The sequence below is a fragment of the Echinops telfairi genome, unplaced genomic scaffold, assembly GCF_000313985.2.
Source record: "Echinops telfairi isolate 266 unplaced genomic scaffold, ASM31398v2 ScPeMD7_60;HRSCAF=208, whole genome shotgun sequence".
NCBI classification, from domain to species: domain Eukaryota; kingdom Metazoa; phylum Chordata; class Mammalia; order Afrosoricida; family Tenrecidae; genus Echinops; species Echinops telfairi.
In genome coordinates this window covers 7,890,182-7,907,638 of record NW_022103958.1, presented here as the reverse complement: position 1 = coordinate 7,907,638, position 17,457 = coordinate 7,890,182, and the positions used below count along the sequence as shown (strand labels likewise).

The following is a 17,457-nucleotide window of genomic DNA, read 5'->3' as shown; positions in this document are numbered from 1 at the left end:
AGGTGAGTATCAAAGAGTGCCAGGTTATCAGAACACAGGCTGGTGTGTTTCTTCATGTGGGCTTTGTTGCTTCTGAGCTAGATGGCCACTTGTTTACCTTCAAGCCTTTAAGACCCCAGACTCTATATCTTTTGATAGCCAGGACCATCAGCTTTCTTTGCCACATTTGCTTATGCACCCATTTGTGAAGACTAAATCTTAATGTTTAGCTTTGTTTTTCATTTTACTTTAGAGCCAAATATTTGGAATAATTTTAATAAAGCAATTCTGAATTAGATGAGCCTATGTATTCAATTGTTGAAACAACTACATTAAGAACAGTTTTTCTCCATGGTGTAAAAAGTTAGGTAACGATTATATCAGTCATGAGATTTGCCTTAAGATCAAAAGAAAACCTATTACTATTTTCAGTTATATAAGTGGGCTTCCACAAGTTCATAGAAAAGTAGAAATTAAATCGTGCAATTTTTTTCATGAACTTTTTGAACCCCCTTTGTACTGTTGTTTGTAATAAAGGCTGTTCTTCTGAAACTTTATTGGGAAGTAAACCAAATGAGTTAAGGTGCTGGTGTTGAGAACTAGAATTTGGGGGCACAGGTGGAAGATGATTGCAGTGGAAGAGCATCTTGTAGTTGTGAGTTGGAAAGCTCAGTACTATATTAATAAGCACTCTTAGAGCCCAGATTGTGATCTCTAGATGTCATTCTCCTAAAAGGAGGCAGGACACCTTGGAGGAACGGCTTCTACACTGGGAAAGCCCGGGAACTGCGGAACTGCTACTGTAGGACTGGGACAAGAACGAGAGCACCAGCATGCATGAGCCCCACAGGTCAAAGGTGGGATAACTGAGCCAGAAGGACAGTAGCTACAATGGCTAAAATACAGCGCATCCTTTTGGAAGATGTATGGAGCCAACTTGTTTGTTAAACAACGGGCAACTGGTCACAATATTGCTGGTAGGACTGTCCTTATGTGGAACCCCTGGGGAAAGCAGTATGCCACTACCTCCAACAATTGGGAATCGAAATTCTACATGATCCAGCCATCCTTGTGCTAATATATATATATATCCTAAAGAATAAGACATACACACTCATGTTCATCACAGCAGTGTTCACAGTAGGAAGAAGACCGGGACAACCTCAGTTCCCATCAGTAGAAGACAGGGTAGAGAAAGCGGTACACATACACAACGGAACATTACGCGTCGCTAAAAAACAATGACAAAGCCATGGGACACTTGAAGGCATGGGCAGACCTGGAGAACATTACGCTGAGTGAAATTAGCCAATCACAGAAAGACAAATATGAAACCACTGTTAAGTGTTAAGAGCTAAAGACTTCGTTCCGTAAAGTCTACTGGCAACTAATGACAAAGAAGTAACCCTCTGCCATGCCTTAAATGAGCTATACTTCAGGGCGAACAAAGAATTGATGGCAGGAAGTTTCTATTTATAGGAATATTCCAACAAACTGGAATGATAAAAAGAATTAGTTTTGCAACCCCTGATGTATGTATGACAGTGATTGTCATTGGCTACTAACCTCACAGATAGGACCCCAGGATGCTGTATGCCCTGCTGGAAATTCGTATCCTCACTTACATGACTGCCCCCACTCTACTGGAATCCAATCAAACTCTGAATTTAAGTACCAATTTATAGCATCTACAGGGAACAAAGGAACATGTTAAATAGTACCTCAAGGATAACTTGACAGAACCCACTCAGTGGAAAACTACTAAGTAAATAACTTTATTTCTTCTAAAAATTAAATATGTAGAGAAAAAAATTTGATGATAGACTCTAAAACTCAGATATAGGGTACACATCAATGAATTGCAGTGTATGGACCCTATTTAGATTAAGATTCAAACCATAAAAGCAAAATAAAATATATCACAAGTGGGGGAAATATGAACACTAAATAAGTAATACTATTAGTGTTCAAGATTTTAGGTATACTGCATTGAATGTGCTTTGTTTTTTTAACACATTTGTTAATCAAAGGGATGATCCTAATGAAATCAACATTTTGAAATAGAAACATGTAAAATGTGTGTAATAGAAGTAATGGCATTAAAAATAAAAGAAGTAATGGAATATAATAACGGGGGTAAAAAGCAGTATAGAGATTCACTCATTGGACTGAACTTGTTTATGCTCACAGCTAATTCTTGTCCAAATGATGATAGAATTTTTATTCTAATTTTCCATAGGTCTGAGTACAAGGGACCCGGTTCATTCCACCACCGATTTTCCATCTTCCGCTTTTCTTGTTACTGTGCTCTCCTCCCCACCCCTCTCCTGGGGTTGGACCTGCGCACTGTCAGGAAAGTTGCAGGCAGTCTGAGTTGCTCTGCCATCAGCTTTCATTTCTTCAAATGTCCCTCTCAGGTCTCCAGAAACCTGTGCTGTGTTCCAAGTACTCTCGGTTTTCACAGGGAGGGCGTTGCCATCAGCAGAGATGACAGTCAGGCTCGGCCATTGCACCCGTTTCTCACAGAGCCGTTTGCACTCCTCGTTCCCTGATGGATTCATCAAAGCCTTTGCTGTCTACCGGTGCCATCTTCCTACGAGCTGCTGAATGGTGGCCACGGTGGGCGAGGAGGAAGGGACGTACAGATAAGGCAGAGGAAAGTCTTGCCAGAGAGCATGGCATCAAGTTTATGGGTTTTTTCTTTTAATTTGATTTCTCTTTTTTAAGTCCATAATGAAGGATTTGCAAGTGAAGCCTGGACTTTTTGCTTCAAAGTGTCACATTGTTTGGTGCCGTTGAGTTACAGCTCCGCCACCCCCCTCCCCTCCCCCACCCATCACAACCCTGTGTACAGCAGCACACTGCCCGGCCAGGCACCCTCCTCACAGTGTCTGTGTCTGTGTCTGTCATTAAAGTCACCCGGCAGTCCATCTCATCTCGGCTGTCTCTCGTTTTGGCTTACCATCTACTCTCCCAACCACGATGTCTTTTTCCAGGGACTGGTCCCTCCTGGTAACATATCCAAAGTATACAAGGCACAGTCTGAACATCCTAGCTGTTAGGAATGTTCTCACCGCACTTCTTCCAAGACAGACGTGTGCCTTCTTGTAGCAGTTCACAGACAATTCTGTATTCTTTCCCCTCTCCGTAAGTTAACGTGGATGAGACAGAAGGGAAACAAGATTGGCCATGAGTTGAGACGTACTGATGTAAGCTGATGAGGGCATGAGAGTTCATTATAGTCCTGATTCCTATACATATTTGAAATTTTACATTAAAAAATGTTTTAGGAGATACAGAAATGATTAAAGAGACCACATCAGAAAAAAGCAGATAGATCACAACAAATTGGCCCATGTCAAACTATAAAATTCAGCCCTGGTGGCACAGTGGTTAAGCGCCCATTCGCCAACCAGAATATCAACCAGTCAAACTCACCAGCTGCACCTCAGGAAGAAAGGCCTGGAAAACCCGCTCCCGTAGGATTAAGTCCAAGGAACGTGTGGGGCAGTTCTACGATCCTAGAGGGTCTCTGACTCAAAATCAGTGTGATGGCTCACAACAATATATATGTAAGTCTTTACGTCAAGTACTGACTCAGTGAGATAGGTGACACGCATTGAATATAGAGTCAGTATATCACTAGCTTTGTGGAAGAAATTACCTGGAATGTTGCAGAAACAAAAGATGGGTAAGTGGCATGACAGAGTCCGGAAGCACGCACCATGTATCTTGAGCTGGATAAATAAAAATGGGTACCTATGTATAGTACATTGCTTGATAGTGAAGACGAAGGTATCTTAAAAGCATCTGTTTCCTTTGAGATTCTGTCAGGAAAACAACCATTAGGTAGGTCGGCAGAGTTAATGTAATACCAAGAGAATGTATTACATTGTGGTGGAGAGTGGCGAGAGAAAAGGAGACACTGAGGTAAGCCAGAGGCAACAACTGCAGAAGTGGCTACCTCCCGTGGGGATGGGGCAGTGAAGATAGCAGTTGGGGTTTCCAGAATCGAGATGTTCACAGGAGGAGATTGGAGAGCTGGAACTTGTGCTTGTGACGACCCGCACAGCCATGCTGCTGAAGAGTGCGGGGAGACCCGGCGACACTGAAGGCACATGCTGGGACACTGGCCGGAGCATCGTGTCAGTAGGAGACAGGAAGGCCCCCTTGCCCTCTCACTGCCCCATAATGCACTTGTTTGCAGAACCCTACCACAGCAGTTGCAGAATGCTGAGTTTAATTACAGAAAACCAATTGCTTAATATGGAGAAACAGTAGCCTAGCTATCGCTACAACATCCTTTCATCCCTTACTTCACTCAACAAAGGCTTAGTAAATAGGACAGGATCTCTACCCCCAGGACGGACAGAAAGGATGGGTCAGCGACAGAGGAATAGTAGCTCAAAGGACAGCCTTGTTCAGTGGCAACTATAGAAGGCCTCTGACACCCTAGAATTGTGTACCCAACAAGAGTAAAAATAAAGTCTCCTCAAGATAAAGAACTGAACAGTGCTTTGTCCCAAGAGCCCTGCCCTATTGGAACCTCTGTCGATGCCGCATCATAAGATGGAAAAGGCGGTGAGCAAATGCCAGGACTAGATGGGTGTGTGAACCCAAACAAGCATTGTCTGTAGACGGGACAGTCACTTGTGGGGCTTTAAAAGAAATGACAAAACTGAAAAACTGGACAAAATGTGCACATTTCAGAGTGGGCTGATCAGAATTAAGTGGCTCAAAGATTTACTCTTCTGGAAGAGTGAGTTACAATATGGTTTAGCTTGAGACTTTGCTGAGCTAAATATGTTAAGTCAAACATTTTAAACTAACCATTAAAAGATCACCTAAATTCCAAACCTGTTAGGGAAAAGCAAAATAAAGAGGGAAGGGCAATAAAAAAGTTAAGAAAAGACAAAAAAGAAGGGAAAAGGAATAAAGGAAACTCATAAATAGGGACAAACAAACCAAGAAATATGAACAAACTTCCAAGCAATCTCTTAACAGTCCAAAGAGGGTCACCTTGGATATTCTAAACCGACATGTTGTTAATATACCTAAAGCACAGGAGGAGGCGAGAGAGTACCAGAAACCAAGAGGAAATGGGCGACTCACCTGAGAAGAAGTATTTCAAAATGTACAAAACTAATACAAACAGAGGATGACTACAGGATGGCCAAGGAAGGTGCAGTCCACCAGAAAGAGATGCCAGGGAGAAATGGCCATCTTTTTGTTGTCAGGTGCCATCGAGTCGATGTCCCCTCGTGGCTCGTGTCCCCTAGGGTTCTCTGGGCTGCACTCTCGACAGGAGCAGGTACCCGTGTCTCTCCCACAGAGCTGTGGTGGGTTTCAGCCTTCCTATGGGCGCTAAGTGCATTACCGTTTGTACATCAAAGTTCCTTAGATAAAGACAATTTTACAAGAGTGAAAGGAATTAATTATTTAGGGAAGCCAATCTCAGGACTCAAAAGTGGGGAGCTTATCTGTCACCTTCAGACTCTCTACCACAGCTTTCTAGGCCAAGAGTTGGAGGAGTGGTACAAATTATTCAGGAAATAAAAGAATGACCATAGCTTTATATCCATCCAAGCTGTCCTTCAGGTATGAAGGCAGCAGACATACCATTTTGAGCATATTTCTTCTGAAAGTACCCTGTTCCCAGGAGCCCTACTTGAGCCAACCAGGAGATGCTTGAGAAACCATACAAAAGAGACATCAGTGGTTCTGAATAGATTAACTCCAAAGCTAATGCTAAAGCAAAGGCAGGGGTAAGGACAACAGGTCAGAATACAATGTGCCCTGATATTGTAGAATTGATCAAATTAGCAACAACAAAAAAAAAATTAGGAGGAAAGAAGGAAGGTGGAAGCAGATTGCCTTATGTGTAATGACTGGGAGTCAGAGACTCATTAATCAAGTGGCAGATGAAATAGATAAGGAAAGTCCACAATTGGACTAATTTCCAAAAATGTATATATGTAAAAGTAGTGCCTCCAGGAGAAAGTTGAGTTATTCATTAAGCATTACTGAAGTGAGTAGCCATCTGGAAAAAGAACGTTGGATTCCTATCTTTTACTTTACACCAGGTTAAGTTTTCAGATGGAGCCAAGATTTTATGGTGAAAAGTATTTTAAAAGTTCTGCAAAAAGACAAGGGCGCATTCTTTGATAACCTTGGAGTGAAGAAGGCCTTTCTAATTACAACTGGAACTCCAGAAAGTATTAAATTGGACTGTGTAGTAGTCAAATCCTATCAAATCACATGTAGCACCATAGTCCAAAGGCAGACTTAAGGTTGGGAGAGGTATCTGTAACCCATGCCACAGACGAGACTAATTCCCCTAATAAACCAGGAGCTTTTTCAAATAAGAGAAAACCCAAAAAAAGAAAACCCTATTACAAATCAAACAAAATATAATATAGGCACGTCATAGAAGGGAAGTAAGTAAGCTGTACTTATAAGGGAAATGCCCATTTAAACCACATTTCAGTATCAGATTGACAAAAGTCTAAGAGTAATAACATACTCTAGGGTACAGCTATAAGGAAACAAGGACTACTGTATTTCTGAGGGAGATTAAATTACTAAAATCCTATATTGGAGCTTTCCAGGGTACCTCCAATCAATGAACATAGTCTTAATGTTCTACACCCTAATTTGCTGAGTAGTGTCTGGATCTGGAGTGAAAAACAAAAACCAAGGACGGAAGTTGGTCTGCGTGACAGAGAGTCTACTCAAACCACAGCCTCACCCATCTTGAGACCCGAAGAAACAGATGATGCCTCGCTACCACTGCCGACTGTCCCAACCAAGGAGGCAACAGATGGTCCCCGATAGAATGGGTGTGAGGGAGGAAATAAAGAGCCAAACTCAAATTTCTTAAAAAGGCCAAACTGAGTGGACAGGTACAAAGCAGAGGAACCTCCTGAGACTGTCAGACTGGCAGCTTGGAATTCAAAACCACTCCTGGGGGGCACATCCAGCTGAAAGACAGTTACTCATAAATCTCCCCCGTGAATAGTGTGTTTCTCTGAACAGTCATCTAGATGAGACCTAGCGGTCACCCTTTACTCTGGACCAGAGGGCGGCAACCTGTGGCTCTGGAGTAAAATGGGAAAAAATGTAAAGGATATTCAGATAATGGTGATTTCATTTGTTTGTAAATCTATATGGCTCTCAAATAATTGTGAAATGGGTGTGAGGGGCAGGAATGACTCTTGCATCTCAAAGGCTTGCCAACCCCTGCCTGAGACCAAAGATGAGCAAGAAGGGCAGGGGAGACAGGAAGCTAGAGCTCTGGAAACGGAACAACCAGCAGCAAAGTGATAAACGGGGAGAACAGCCAACGTCACCGCCAACAGGTGTAGAAACTGTTCAACGAGAATCGAACTTGCCATCTACATTCCCCAAAAACCACATTAAAAAATGATACGACCAACAAGGACATTCCTTCAACTACTATGACAGAGATTAGTAATCCTCCCTAATACTGAAAAGAATTTTTTGCATGAATTCAAGAGATTAAAATCTGGCTACTTAAGTTCTCATTGACCAGTGAAAAATGTTCACAAAGCCAAGGCACAGTTGTGTGAGGTGCAGCTAGTAGACCATTGGTTTCCTGAAACATGCCTACGGTGGATAAAGTGACGCTGTCTGGCAAGTAACAAGGACATAACCCTCGTAGCAAGGCCATATCTAGAACCATGTGCTGCAAACACTTGGACACACATGCATACTTAACGCAAAAGTTTTTACAGCATCCTTTGTGACTAAAATTTGGTAGGGGTGGGGAGAAGTATTCATCGATAGCATAATGCAAACGTGCGCAGCCGTGAAAAAAAATGAGAAAGTTGTTTATACACTGATGTAGGAAGAACTCCAGAGTATCTCATTCAGTGAAAAACCAAGTGCAGATGTTCCTGCTTAGCGAAATAATAACGGGTCATGTCGTATAAGCAGGGGTGGGGCCAAACTGTGTACTCATACTGGCCTGTGTATCGCAAAGACATGCAAGAAGGATATATAAGAAACTCAAAATAGTGTTTACATGGGACACGAGGATGGAGAGTGGGGACTGTATAACTGGCTCTACGTTCTGGTTCTTGAAACAAATGCCTGCTCAAAAAGTTGCCTCCATTTCAATTTAAAAAAAACAAAACCATGTACATCAAGTGTTACTCCTGCCATTTGGGAATTCAGTGGCATTGGGCAAGATAGTTAACTGCTCTGAATTGTTTGCTCCTCTAATAAAGGCTATAATGGTAGGAGCAAGTGCCTAGGGGCTTTATGAGAGTCGGTAAGAGGATGAACAGAGTGCTGGCATCTAGCATACACCCTGAGAAATGATAGTGGCTCTAGTTATGAATGCTCTCCTTCCTGTGAGTATGCCATGTGTTAACAACGGCATCGCCCATTTTCCTCCATAGAACCAGACCTCTTGGGTGCTTTCCAGCATGGCGGCCCTCTACTGGCGAGTGAAAGGACAAGGGAAGAAGGCAATTGACTGCCTCCGCCAGGCTCTCCACTACGCACCACACCAAATGAAGGTAGGTGTGACTCAGAGGGGCTTAATTTCTGGCCCGTGATCCTTTTCATTACCCAGTGGTTTATCTTGGGATTTTAACTAGCCTTCCTCACACCCAGCTGTAAGGTAGGGCTAAAAGGCAACAAGCCTGAACTTGAATCCACCACTGTGTCGTCCCAACCTCAATGTGTTGGAACTTGAGGGAAGGCCTTCAAGATCGTTGTCTGACATTACATCATTTCACACCCCTTCCTCTATATTCACAGCTACCTCTCATTTGAACTCCCTACCATGGAGTTAATTCGAGTAATATTTACAGGAGTAGAAAGCCTCCTCTTCCTCCCCAGAGCCATGTAGTGCACAACACATACACTGACCCACGCTAACCATCTCCCCGAGGTCATTCTGGATGTAGCTTATCCTCAAGGGCATAGAGGCATATTATCCTTATTTGGCTTATACCCCTGACTTGAGCTTGTTTCCAGGGACAGACACAGATCAGAAAGTAAATTTCTATTTCTTCAACATTGACCAATGCTTAATCTTTGTCGGACTCTGCCTTTTCCGCAAAATAAAGAACGAGAGAGAAGGGGGAAAGATTGGGGGGAAGAGAAAGAAAATAACACTTGGCTAACACCATATCATGCGTTTTTCCCCAAAAGTTAGGTTGGCTAAGAATGTGCAATTTTTAACAGCCCTTTATATCTACATGTGCTGGGTTTGACAGCCTTGCAGACCATGTTCTAAAAGGCACAGCCACTGCCTTCTATGTTTATACAGGCGACCCTGGCACAGTGGAAGGAACTCAGAGTTCGAATCATTGCTCCCACTGCTTGTCTGCCTGTCATATTTGGTGGCTTGTGTGAACACGCTGTCACTGATACTTCAGTTACCAGCAGGGTCACCCAAAGTAAACACGTTTCTTCAGAGCCTCCAGACTTATAACAGACTATGAAGAAGGAATAGTTTGTCCACTTCAAAGTAACTGGTCACTGAAAATCCTACGTATAGCATCTAAACATTGTCAGTTACCGAAAACCTAGCGAATAGACGCAGAACCTTGTCAGGGATGGCCCCAGAAGATGAGCCCTCCAGTCAGAAGGTGCTCCACATGGGACCGAGGAAGAGCTGCCTCCTCAGAGTAGAGTGGCTCCTGTTGGTAGGGACCAAATGAAGCCTGAGGGAGACCTCCGTTTGCTGATGGGGCGGGGCTCAAAATGAGCTGCAAACGTCAATCAATAATTGGAACTTGGACTGTACCAGGTATGAATCTGGAAAAATTAGAAGTTGTTACAAATGAAGTGGAAGGCACAAGGATGATGTCCTAAGCATGTGTGAGCTGACACGGACGGTATGGGTCACTTTGAATCAGAAGACCATTTGGATCACTGTGCGGGGATGGCGCAGTCGAGAGAAATGGGGTTGCTTTCATCATCAGAAAGGGCATTTCAAGGTCTACCCTTTCTTGAAGTAGAATGCTCTCTCTGATGGGATAATACATACTTGTATACAAGGATCTAAACAATACGACTTTTATTCAAATTTATGCACCAACCACAAAAGCTAGTGAGGAAGCATTTGAACAATTCTACCAACGTCTTCAGCCTAAAATTGATGAAACCTGAAATCAAGATGCATGGGTAATTATTGGTGATTGGAATGCAAAGGCTGGAAACAAAGAGGAAGGAACTGTAGTTGAAAAATACGATCTTGGTGATAGAAATGAAGCTGGAGATCATATGATAGAATTTGGTAAAACCAGCAACTTCTACATGGCAAATGTCTTTTTGAACAACACAAATGGTGACTATCCATGTGGCCTTCTCCAGATGCAGTACACAAAAATCAAATTGCCTCTATCTGTGGGAAGAGATGATGGAGACGCTATCTGTGGGAAGAGATGATGACATCAGCGGCTAACACCAGGCCGGGGGCTGACTGAGGAACAGACCATCAATTGCTCCTATCTAGCTCCAGGTTGAAACTGAAGAAAATTAAAGTAAGTCCTCGAGAGCCAAAATACTACCTCAAAATTCCACCTGAGATTTGAGAACATTTCAAGAACAAATATGATGCATTGAACTCAATTGACAGAAGACCTGATGAGTGATGGATGACATCAAGAACATCAGACATGAAAGCAAAGGGTCATTAAAAGGAAAGAAAAGATCAGTGAGTATCAGAAGAGACTTTGAAACATACTCTTAGTTGTAGTGTACCTAAGGCAAATGGAAGAAATTTTGAAGTCAAAGAACTGAACAAAATTTTAAAGGGCAGTTAAAGAAGGCAAAGTAAAATAATAAAATGTTCAAAGACCTGGAGTTAGAAAACCAAAAGAACATTCTCAGCATATCTTACACTGAAAGAATTAAAGGAAAATTTCAAGCCTTGAGTTGCAATATCAAAATACTAAATAATCTAGGAAGCATCAAAGAGGAGACGGAAAGAATACAGATCCCTGTGCCAGAAGAACTAGTCGACATTTGACCATTTAAAGGGGTAGCATATAAGCAAGAACCAGTGATACTGAAGGAAGAAGTCCAAGCAACACTGAACATTTAACAAAAAACAAGGCTCCAGGAATCAATGAACTACCAACTGAAATGTCTTAACAAGCTGATGAAGCATCGGAAGCACTTACTCTTCTATGGCAGGAGATGTCGAAGACAACGACTTGGCCAACTGCCTAGAAGACATGCTTATGTGTACCCATTCCAAATAAAAGTGGCCCAATAGAATATCATTGCTATCCCCTACAACTAAAATGTTGCTGAAGATCATCCAACACTGTTGTAGCAGTACATTGACAGGGAGCTGCTGGAGGTTCAGGCCAGATTCAAAAGAGGACGTGGAACAAGGGATATCATTGCTTATATCAGGTGGATCTTGGCTCAAAGCAGAGAATACCAGAAAGAAGGTTACTTGTGTCTCATTGACTATGCAAAGGCATTCAGCTGTGTGGATCATAACAAAGTAGGAACATCCTTGAGCAGAATGGGAACTGCAGAACATTTCATTGTGCTCATGTAGAACCTGTACATGGATCAAGAGGCAGCTGTGTATACAGAACAAGGGAATTAAAATCAGGAAAGGTGTGTGTCAGGGTTGAATCCTTTCACTAACTCAATTTGTATGCTGAATAAATAATGTGAAAAACTCGATTCTATGAAGAAAGCACTATCAAGATTGGAGAAAGGCTTGTTAACAACCTGTGAGATGCAAATAACACAATCTTGCTTGCCGAAAATAAGGAGGACTTGAAGCCCTTGCTGATGAAGATCAAGGATTTCAGCCTTCAGTGTAGATGACAACTCAATGTAAAAAAAGATCAGAATTCTCACAACGGGACGAATAGGTAACATCATAATAAATGGAGACAAGATTGAAGTTGTCCAGGATTTTTGTCTTGCTTGAATCGACAACCAGTGCTCCTGGAAGCAGCAGTCCAGAGACTCAAGGATGCATTGTGCTGGGTAAATCTGCCCAAGACTTCTTTAAAGTGTTGGAAAGCAAAGATGTTACTTCGAGGACTAAGATATGGCTAGCCCCAGCTATGAAAGTTGGACTTTAAATAAGGAAGACCCATGAAAAGTTGGTGCATTGAAATAAGGTGTTGGTGAACAATATTGAAAGTCAGTGAACTGGCAAACAGCAAACAGCTCTGTCTTGGAAGAAGTACAGCCAGACTGCTCCTTAGAAACAAGCATGGCATGGCTTCATCTCAGTGACTTTGGACATGTTGTCAGGAGAAACCAGCCCCTGGCGAAGCACATTGCTTGGTAAAGTGAAGGAACAGCAAAGAAGATGAAGGAAGGCCCTTGTTGAGATGTGATAACACAGTGACCTATCACAGGTGGGCTCCAGCGTAAGCATCCAACGTGAGGATGGCGTCATCTCTGTTGCCTGGAGACCTAGTGGAGAGTGAAGTGGACAGCAGACACTTGAATAATGCATTTAAAGGAAATACATATTTTGGAGGAGGAGGAGGAGGTTGCCACTTCTTCGGTCATCATTCTGGGCTCCATGCTGTGAGGGGATAGAGAGGAAGCCAGCGACTCTCTAGACCAGGAGTTGGCAAACTTGATCTTCTCCTGGCCAGGGGCTCTCTGGTGTAGCACAAAAGCAGCCACAGACCTTAGGGAAAAGAATAGACATGGCTGTGTTCCAGTGAACGAGGCTTAGCCCTTGAGTCATAGTTTGATGACTGCTCTAGGTAAGCGGTGCCCCTGCCGAAGTCCCGCCATTGTGTGCCTCAACATGAGTCTGTGGGCAGGTGTTGGTCCTCAAACTACTTAGGCCAGTCTTCAGTGAGATGCGCTGTCTGCCCGCGAATGTTTGGCACCTCCTTCACTCAAGCGCTTGGTTTGCTTACTACCACCAGTGTTTTTTCACTTTATTTTTTGAGCAAAGACTTACTTGACAAAAGACCCCGTGCATTGGCTTCTGCCCTGGCACACGTTCCTTGTCTAGACAGCGACTTTGAGGTTCGCCAACATAGGATTTCACAGGAAGCAGCTGCTGTGTTCTTTATGATCACAAAAGCCAACAGTGGCAACTCAGAGCATCTCTAATCTCTCCGTTCTCCTTCCCTCCCGCAGGACGTGCCCCTGATTAGCCTGGCCAACATCTTGCACAACGCCAAGCTCTGGAACGATGCCGTCATTGTAGCCACCATGGCAGTGGAAATTGCGCCGCACTTTGCCGTGAACCACTTCACACTGGGCAATGTCTATGTAGCAATGGTGAGACTGGGGGGCGATGAGCAGAGCCGGCCATTAGGCACATTTCTCTCCATGACACATCTTCCTTGACTTCAAACCTGCTATAAAGATATCAGTTCCCCTCAGTGCCTTGGAAATTTTATGCTAAAATCGCTAACTCTGCCAAGAGTATATTTTCTAGTTAAGGGTTTTGTTAAAGTAATGATACATGAGTGGCTGTGGGGAAAGGGGTGGCAGGGTGGGGGAGAGGGGAGGGAAGAAAAGGGGGAAAAGTACAATGAAAACTGTCAGTATTTATAGCGTGCCGTTCCTGCCCATGACTGTGACACTGAGTGGAGTCAGATTCCCCATGTTCTGGAGACTCACCCAGTCCAGAGACCTGAGTCCACGCTCCACAGCGACAAGCACACAGCCGTACTCTCCTGCTCCCAGATGGGGCAAGGTGCCCCTGATGCCCTGTGCATGGTTCTCTCCATCCATTGTCACCTTGCCTTATAATTTTCTGTTTAAGAATTCATCTCTGCGTTTAGATATGGAAGCGAGTGGTTGGCCTTCACACAGTGGTTGGCACACAGCAGGTGCTCACCAGATAGTCAGTGAGTGAGGGCAGGCCACCGCTTTGATGGGATACCATTTACAGAGGACGACGGCAAAGCCATCCGTCGCCGTGAACGCTCCTCTGGTCAGAAGTAAGAACTGCTTTCAGGGTCACCAGAAGCTGTCACAGCCAATTTTAACCAAGAGTCATGCCGTCCACTTGGTGTCGCGTGTGGGCCGCTGCAACTCTCAATGAAAGTTCATAAAATGGGGCCCTGGGCTATAAACGTCATCTTTGACTTAGAAGCAGAAGGGACACCCTGGCGGGTGAGGATTGCCACAGGTGCAGCTTTCCCTCCTTGTTTCTTAAAATGGATCGCCTATTTCCGATCCCCACAAGCGTGAGCTCCACTGCTGTAGAAGAAATTCTGTCTCCTTTGGCTGGTTTTGGATCTCACTTGAGTCTCAGCCTCAACTCAAAGGTGAAAACCTGCAAAATGGCCATCGTCCTTCCCAAATCATGCGGATCTGTTTACATGCTTTTTCTTGTTGTTAGGGCCATCACGTCGGCTCCGACTCCCGGTGACCTTGTGTACAACAGAACAAAACACTGCCCAGCCCCATAATAGGCTGTGTTTCCGCCCATTGTCACAACCATTGTGTCAGTTGATCTTGCTAGGAGCCTTCCTCTTTTTCCCTGACACTGTATCTTACCAAGCATGACGTCCTTCTCCAGGGCGGGTTCCTCCTAGGAACGTGTTCAAAGTGTATGAGATGCAGTCTCACCATCGTGCTTCCCAGGAGCCGCTGGCTGTGCTTCTTCAAAGACTGATTTGCTCATTCTTCTCGCAGCCAGGCTGCATCTAATCTTCTCCACCCCCGTGAGCATGTAGAGGCATCCGTTCTTCTATGGTCTTCCGTGCTGTCCAGCTTTCATGGCACGTGCAGCAAATGAAAAGACCACGACGTGGGTCACCATAGTCCTCCAAGTACCATCTTTGCCTGCACACCTGAAGGAGGGCTTCGTCATCAGGTTTGTCCAGTGTAATAACGGCTCTCTGGTTTCTTGGCTCACGCTTCTATGGATGCTGAGTGTGGACCCATGTAAACCAAACCCTTGACAGCTTCAGTATTCTATTTAGTAGGCTAAGAAGAATTTTTTTTAAGCTTCCAGAATTTTCCCTTAACATGCCCTAGTTTTGTTTTTTTAATTATTTTCTGCTTCCTTTTGGATTGAGCTTTTTCTATATTTTATCTTGTTGTTGTAGGACGTTTTTGTATGTATGAATTTCTGTATATGAGATCCAGGATGGGTAAATCTATAGAGACAGTAACTAGATTAATCGCTGCTCAGCCTTATGACAGGGAAGGTTGAGGGGAAATGAGCTAATAATACTGGATACAAGAAAAAAGAAAATGATCTAAAATCGATTGTTGTCTTGATTGCACCACTATTTCCAGTATCTTTAAATCACTGAATTGTATAAATTACACGTCAATAAAACGGTTGGAGTAAAAAAAAACTTTTCAAATTTACAAGTCACTCCCATCCAGCCAGCAACGGTAGAAAATGTAGGCTGCTGTGTCACGAGATTGTCAGGCCTGGGGCTAGAAGTTCAATAGAATCTGTCAGGGTTCAGCAAACTGTCGAGTCACGCACCTGACAATGAGCCTGGCACATAGGAGGATCTCCGTAGCCTCCGTGCGTGTTCACTGCGACCATGAGCCTTCCTGGTGTGGGCCACCTTTGTGCACAGCTGCACCGATGCCTCTCCCGGGTTCTTCAGCTCTGCCCATGACCTTCTCTTTTCTCTGGGGTAAAGTCTCTTCCTTCATCCTTGCCCCAACCGCAGAGTGGCGCTCAGACCCGGGAAAGGCTGCGGAACGGTCACTGGCTTTTGGGGCTGAGCTGCTTGTCAAGAAATAAGAGGTCACAGTCTATGAGGAGCCATCTTCAAAAAGTTCGTGGGAAATATGTCTTAGGAAAAAGCCGCATGGATTTTTCCAAAAGAAGTTTGCACCACAATATACCAACGTGTATGTCAGAGGAATGAAACATCTGTGGCAGTGACTACGTGTTGGGCTGCAAATCGCAAGATCAGCAGTTTGAAACCAGCAGCCACTGCAAGGGAGAAAGACAAAGCTGTCTACTCCCCTCGAGAGGTACAGTCTCTGCACCCCCGGAGCAGCTCCACGCTGTCCTGTGAGTCTGAATCCGCCAGATGACAGTGAGTCAGAGGTTGAGATCCTATCAATACACGCTGCTGCCATTGGAGCCAGAGCAAAGCACGCACTCAGGTTGAAGCCTGCTGTCCCAAGGAAAGCAGCAGCTCACAGATGTAGCTCTTTGTAAGAAGGGATGAGAAAATATTGAAGATGAGGCCCCACAGCGAGAAACCATCCACAGGAGTTTACAAGGAAACCATCTAATTGTTCTCTGAGTGAAGAAGGCCAACGATTGACCGCAGAAACAATAGCCACCATTGTAGACATCTCAACTGTTTCCGTTTGCACACACCTAACAAAAATTAGAGTAAGCGTTCCACTCAATGGGTGACAGAACCATTGCGGTTTGATCAATTGCAGAAAAGAGCAGCGCTTTCAAAGGAGATATTAAGGAATTGGGATTGAGATCGCGAAACATTCTTGGGAGCATTGTAGCAGGATGAAAGATGGCTTTACCAGTGCGGTCCTGAAGACGAAGCACGATCGAAGCAATGTCCACCAAGCAGTGGAAGTGGTCCAGCCAGAGCCAGAGCCATCAGGCACAAAGATGAGTCAGGACCATCGTTTTTGGGTGTGCTTGAGGCTTGTTGATTTTATGGAATGAGAACATCTCCTTCGGAAAGTTAGTCAAAGCTTAAGCAGAAAAATGGCCAGGAAAGCTTCCCCAGGGAGACATCCTCCACGATGCCAGTGTCCTGCTCACAACGCGCACCAGAGAAGGACAGTTTATGAGCATTGCAGATGGGGAGTCACAAGGCATCTGCCTTATGGTCCTAACTTGGCTTCTTCTGACTTTGTTTTGTTTCCAAATCTTACACACACACGTATATATAAAGGAAAAGGGGTGCCATTTTTCCTTCTTTTAACAATGTTAAAAAAGACTCCACTGAATATTGTTAAGTTTCTAAGACGCTCAGTTCTTTAGGGGTGATCGGAGTGGCTGCTATCATCACTTATAAAAGTGTCTTGGCCGTCATGGAGCTTACGCTGAGACATGAAGCGTTAATAAAAAAAAAAAATCTAATTCCATTTTCCATGAACTTTGGGAAGTCTCCTTGCCTGTGCACTCATGTGGTGTCATCCCGCTCACATGTGTCCCTTGTCACCCCCCACAGGAGGAGTTTGAGCAAGCCCTGGTGTGGTACGAGTCAACCTTGAAGCTGCAGCCTGAATTTGCCCCTGCCAAGAACCGGATCCAGACCATCCAGTGCCACCTCATGCTGAAGAAGGGACGGCGGTCTCCTTAGTGCCCCGCCTCCCGCCTCTCCCTCTCTCCCATCGTGCTCTTCCAAAAAGATTAAGAAACCAACGGTTGTCGGCATCGACTTTTAATGAAGCGTGTGAAAATAACCAAGGAAGACTTAGAACTTTTAAATACGGGAATTGGTTTACTGTTTTTTGTTTTGAGTTCCTCATTTCCCCACCCATCCCCAGAAGAGGCATCTTCAGGAACACCAATTTCTTGGGGGGGGG

At 44.2% G+C, this 17,457-nt stretch overlaps 1 protein-coding gene across 1 annotated transcript in view; it reads left to right on the top strand.

Moving 5' to 3' along the window:
- Positions 1-17,361, top strand: part of TTC17 (tetratricopeptide repeat domain 17) — a 119,736-nt gene extending 102,375 nt beyond the window's left edge. Inside the window, exons 23-25 of the mRNA XM_045291124.1 lie at positions 8,403-8,522; positions 13,099-13,242; positions 17,100-17,361. Of these exons, the coding sequence (XP_045147059.1) occupies positions 8,403-8,522; positions 13,099-13,242; positions 17,100-17,231 (396 nt within the window). The 3' untranslated portion in view covers positions 17,232-17,361. The remainder of the gene's footprint in view (positions 1-8,402; positions 8,523-13,098; positions 13,243-17,099) is intronic.
- Positions 17,362-17,457: the final 96 nt, after the last annotated feature.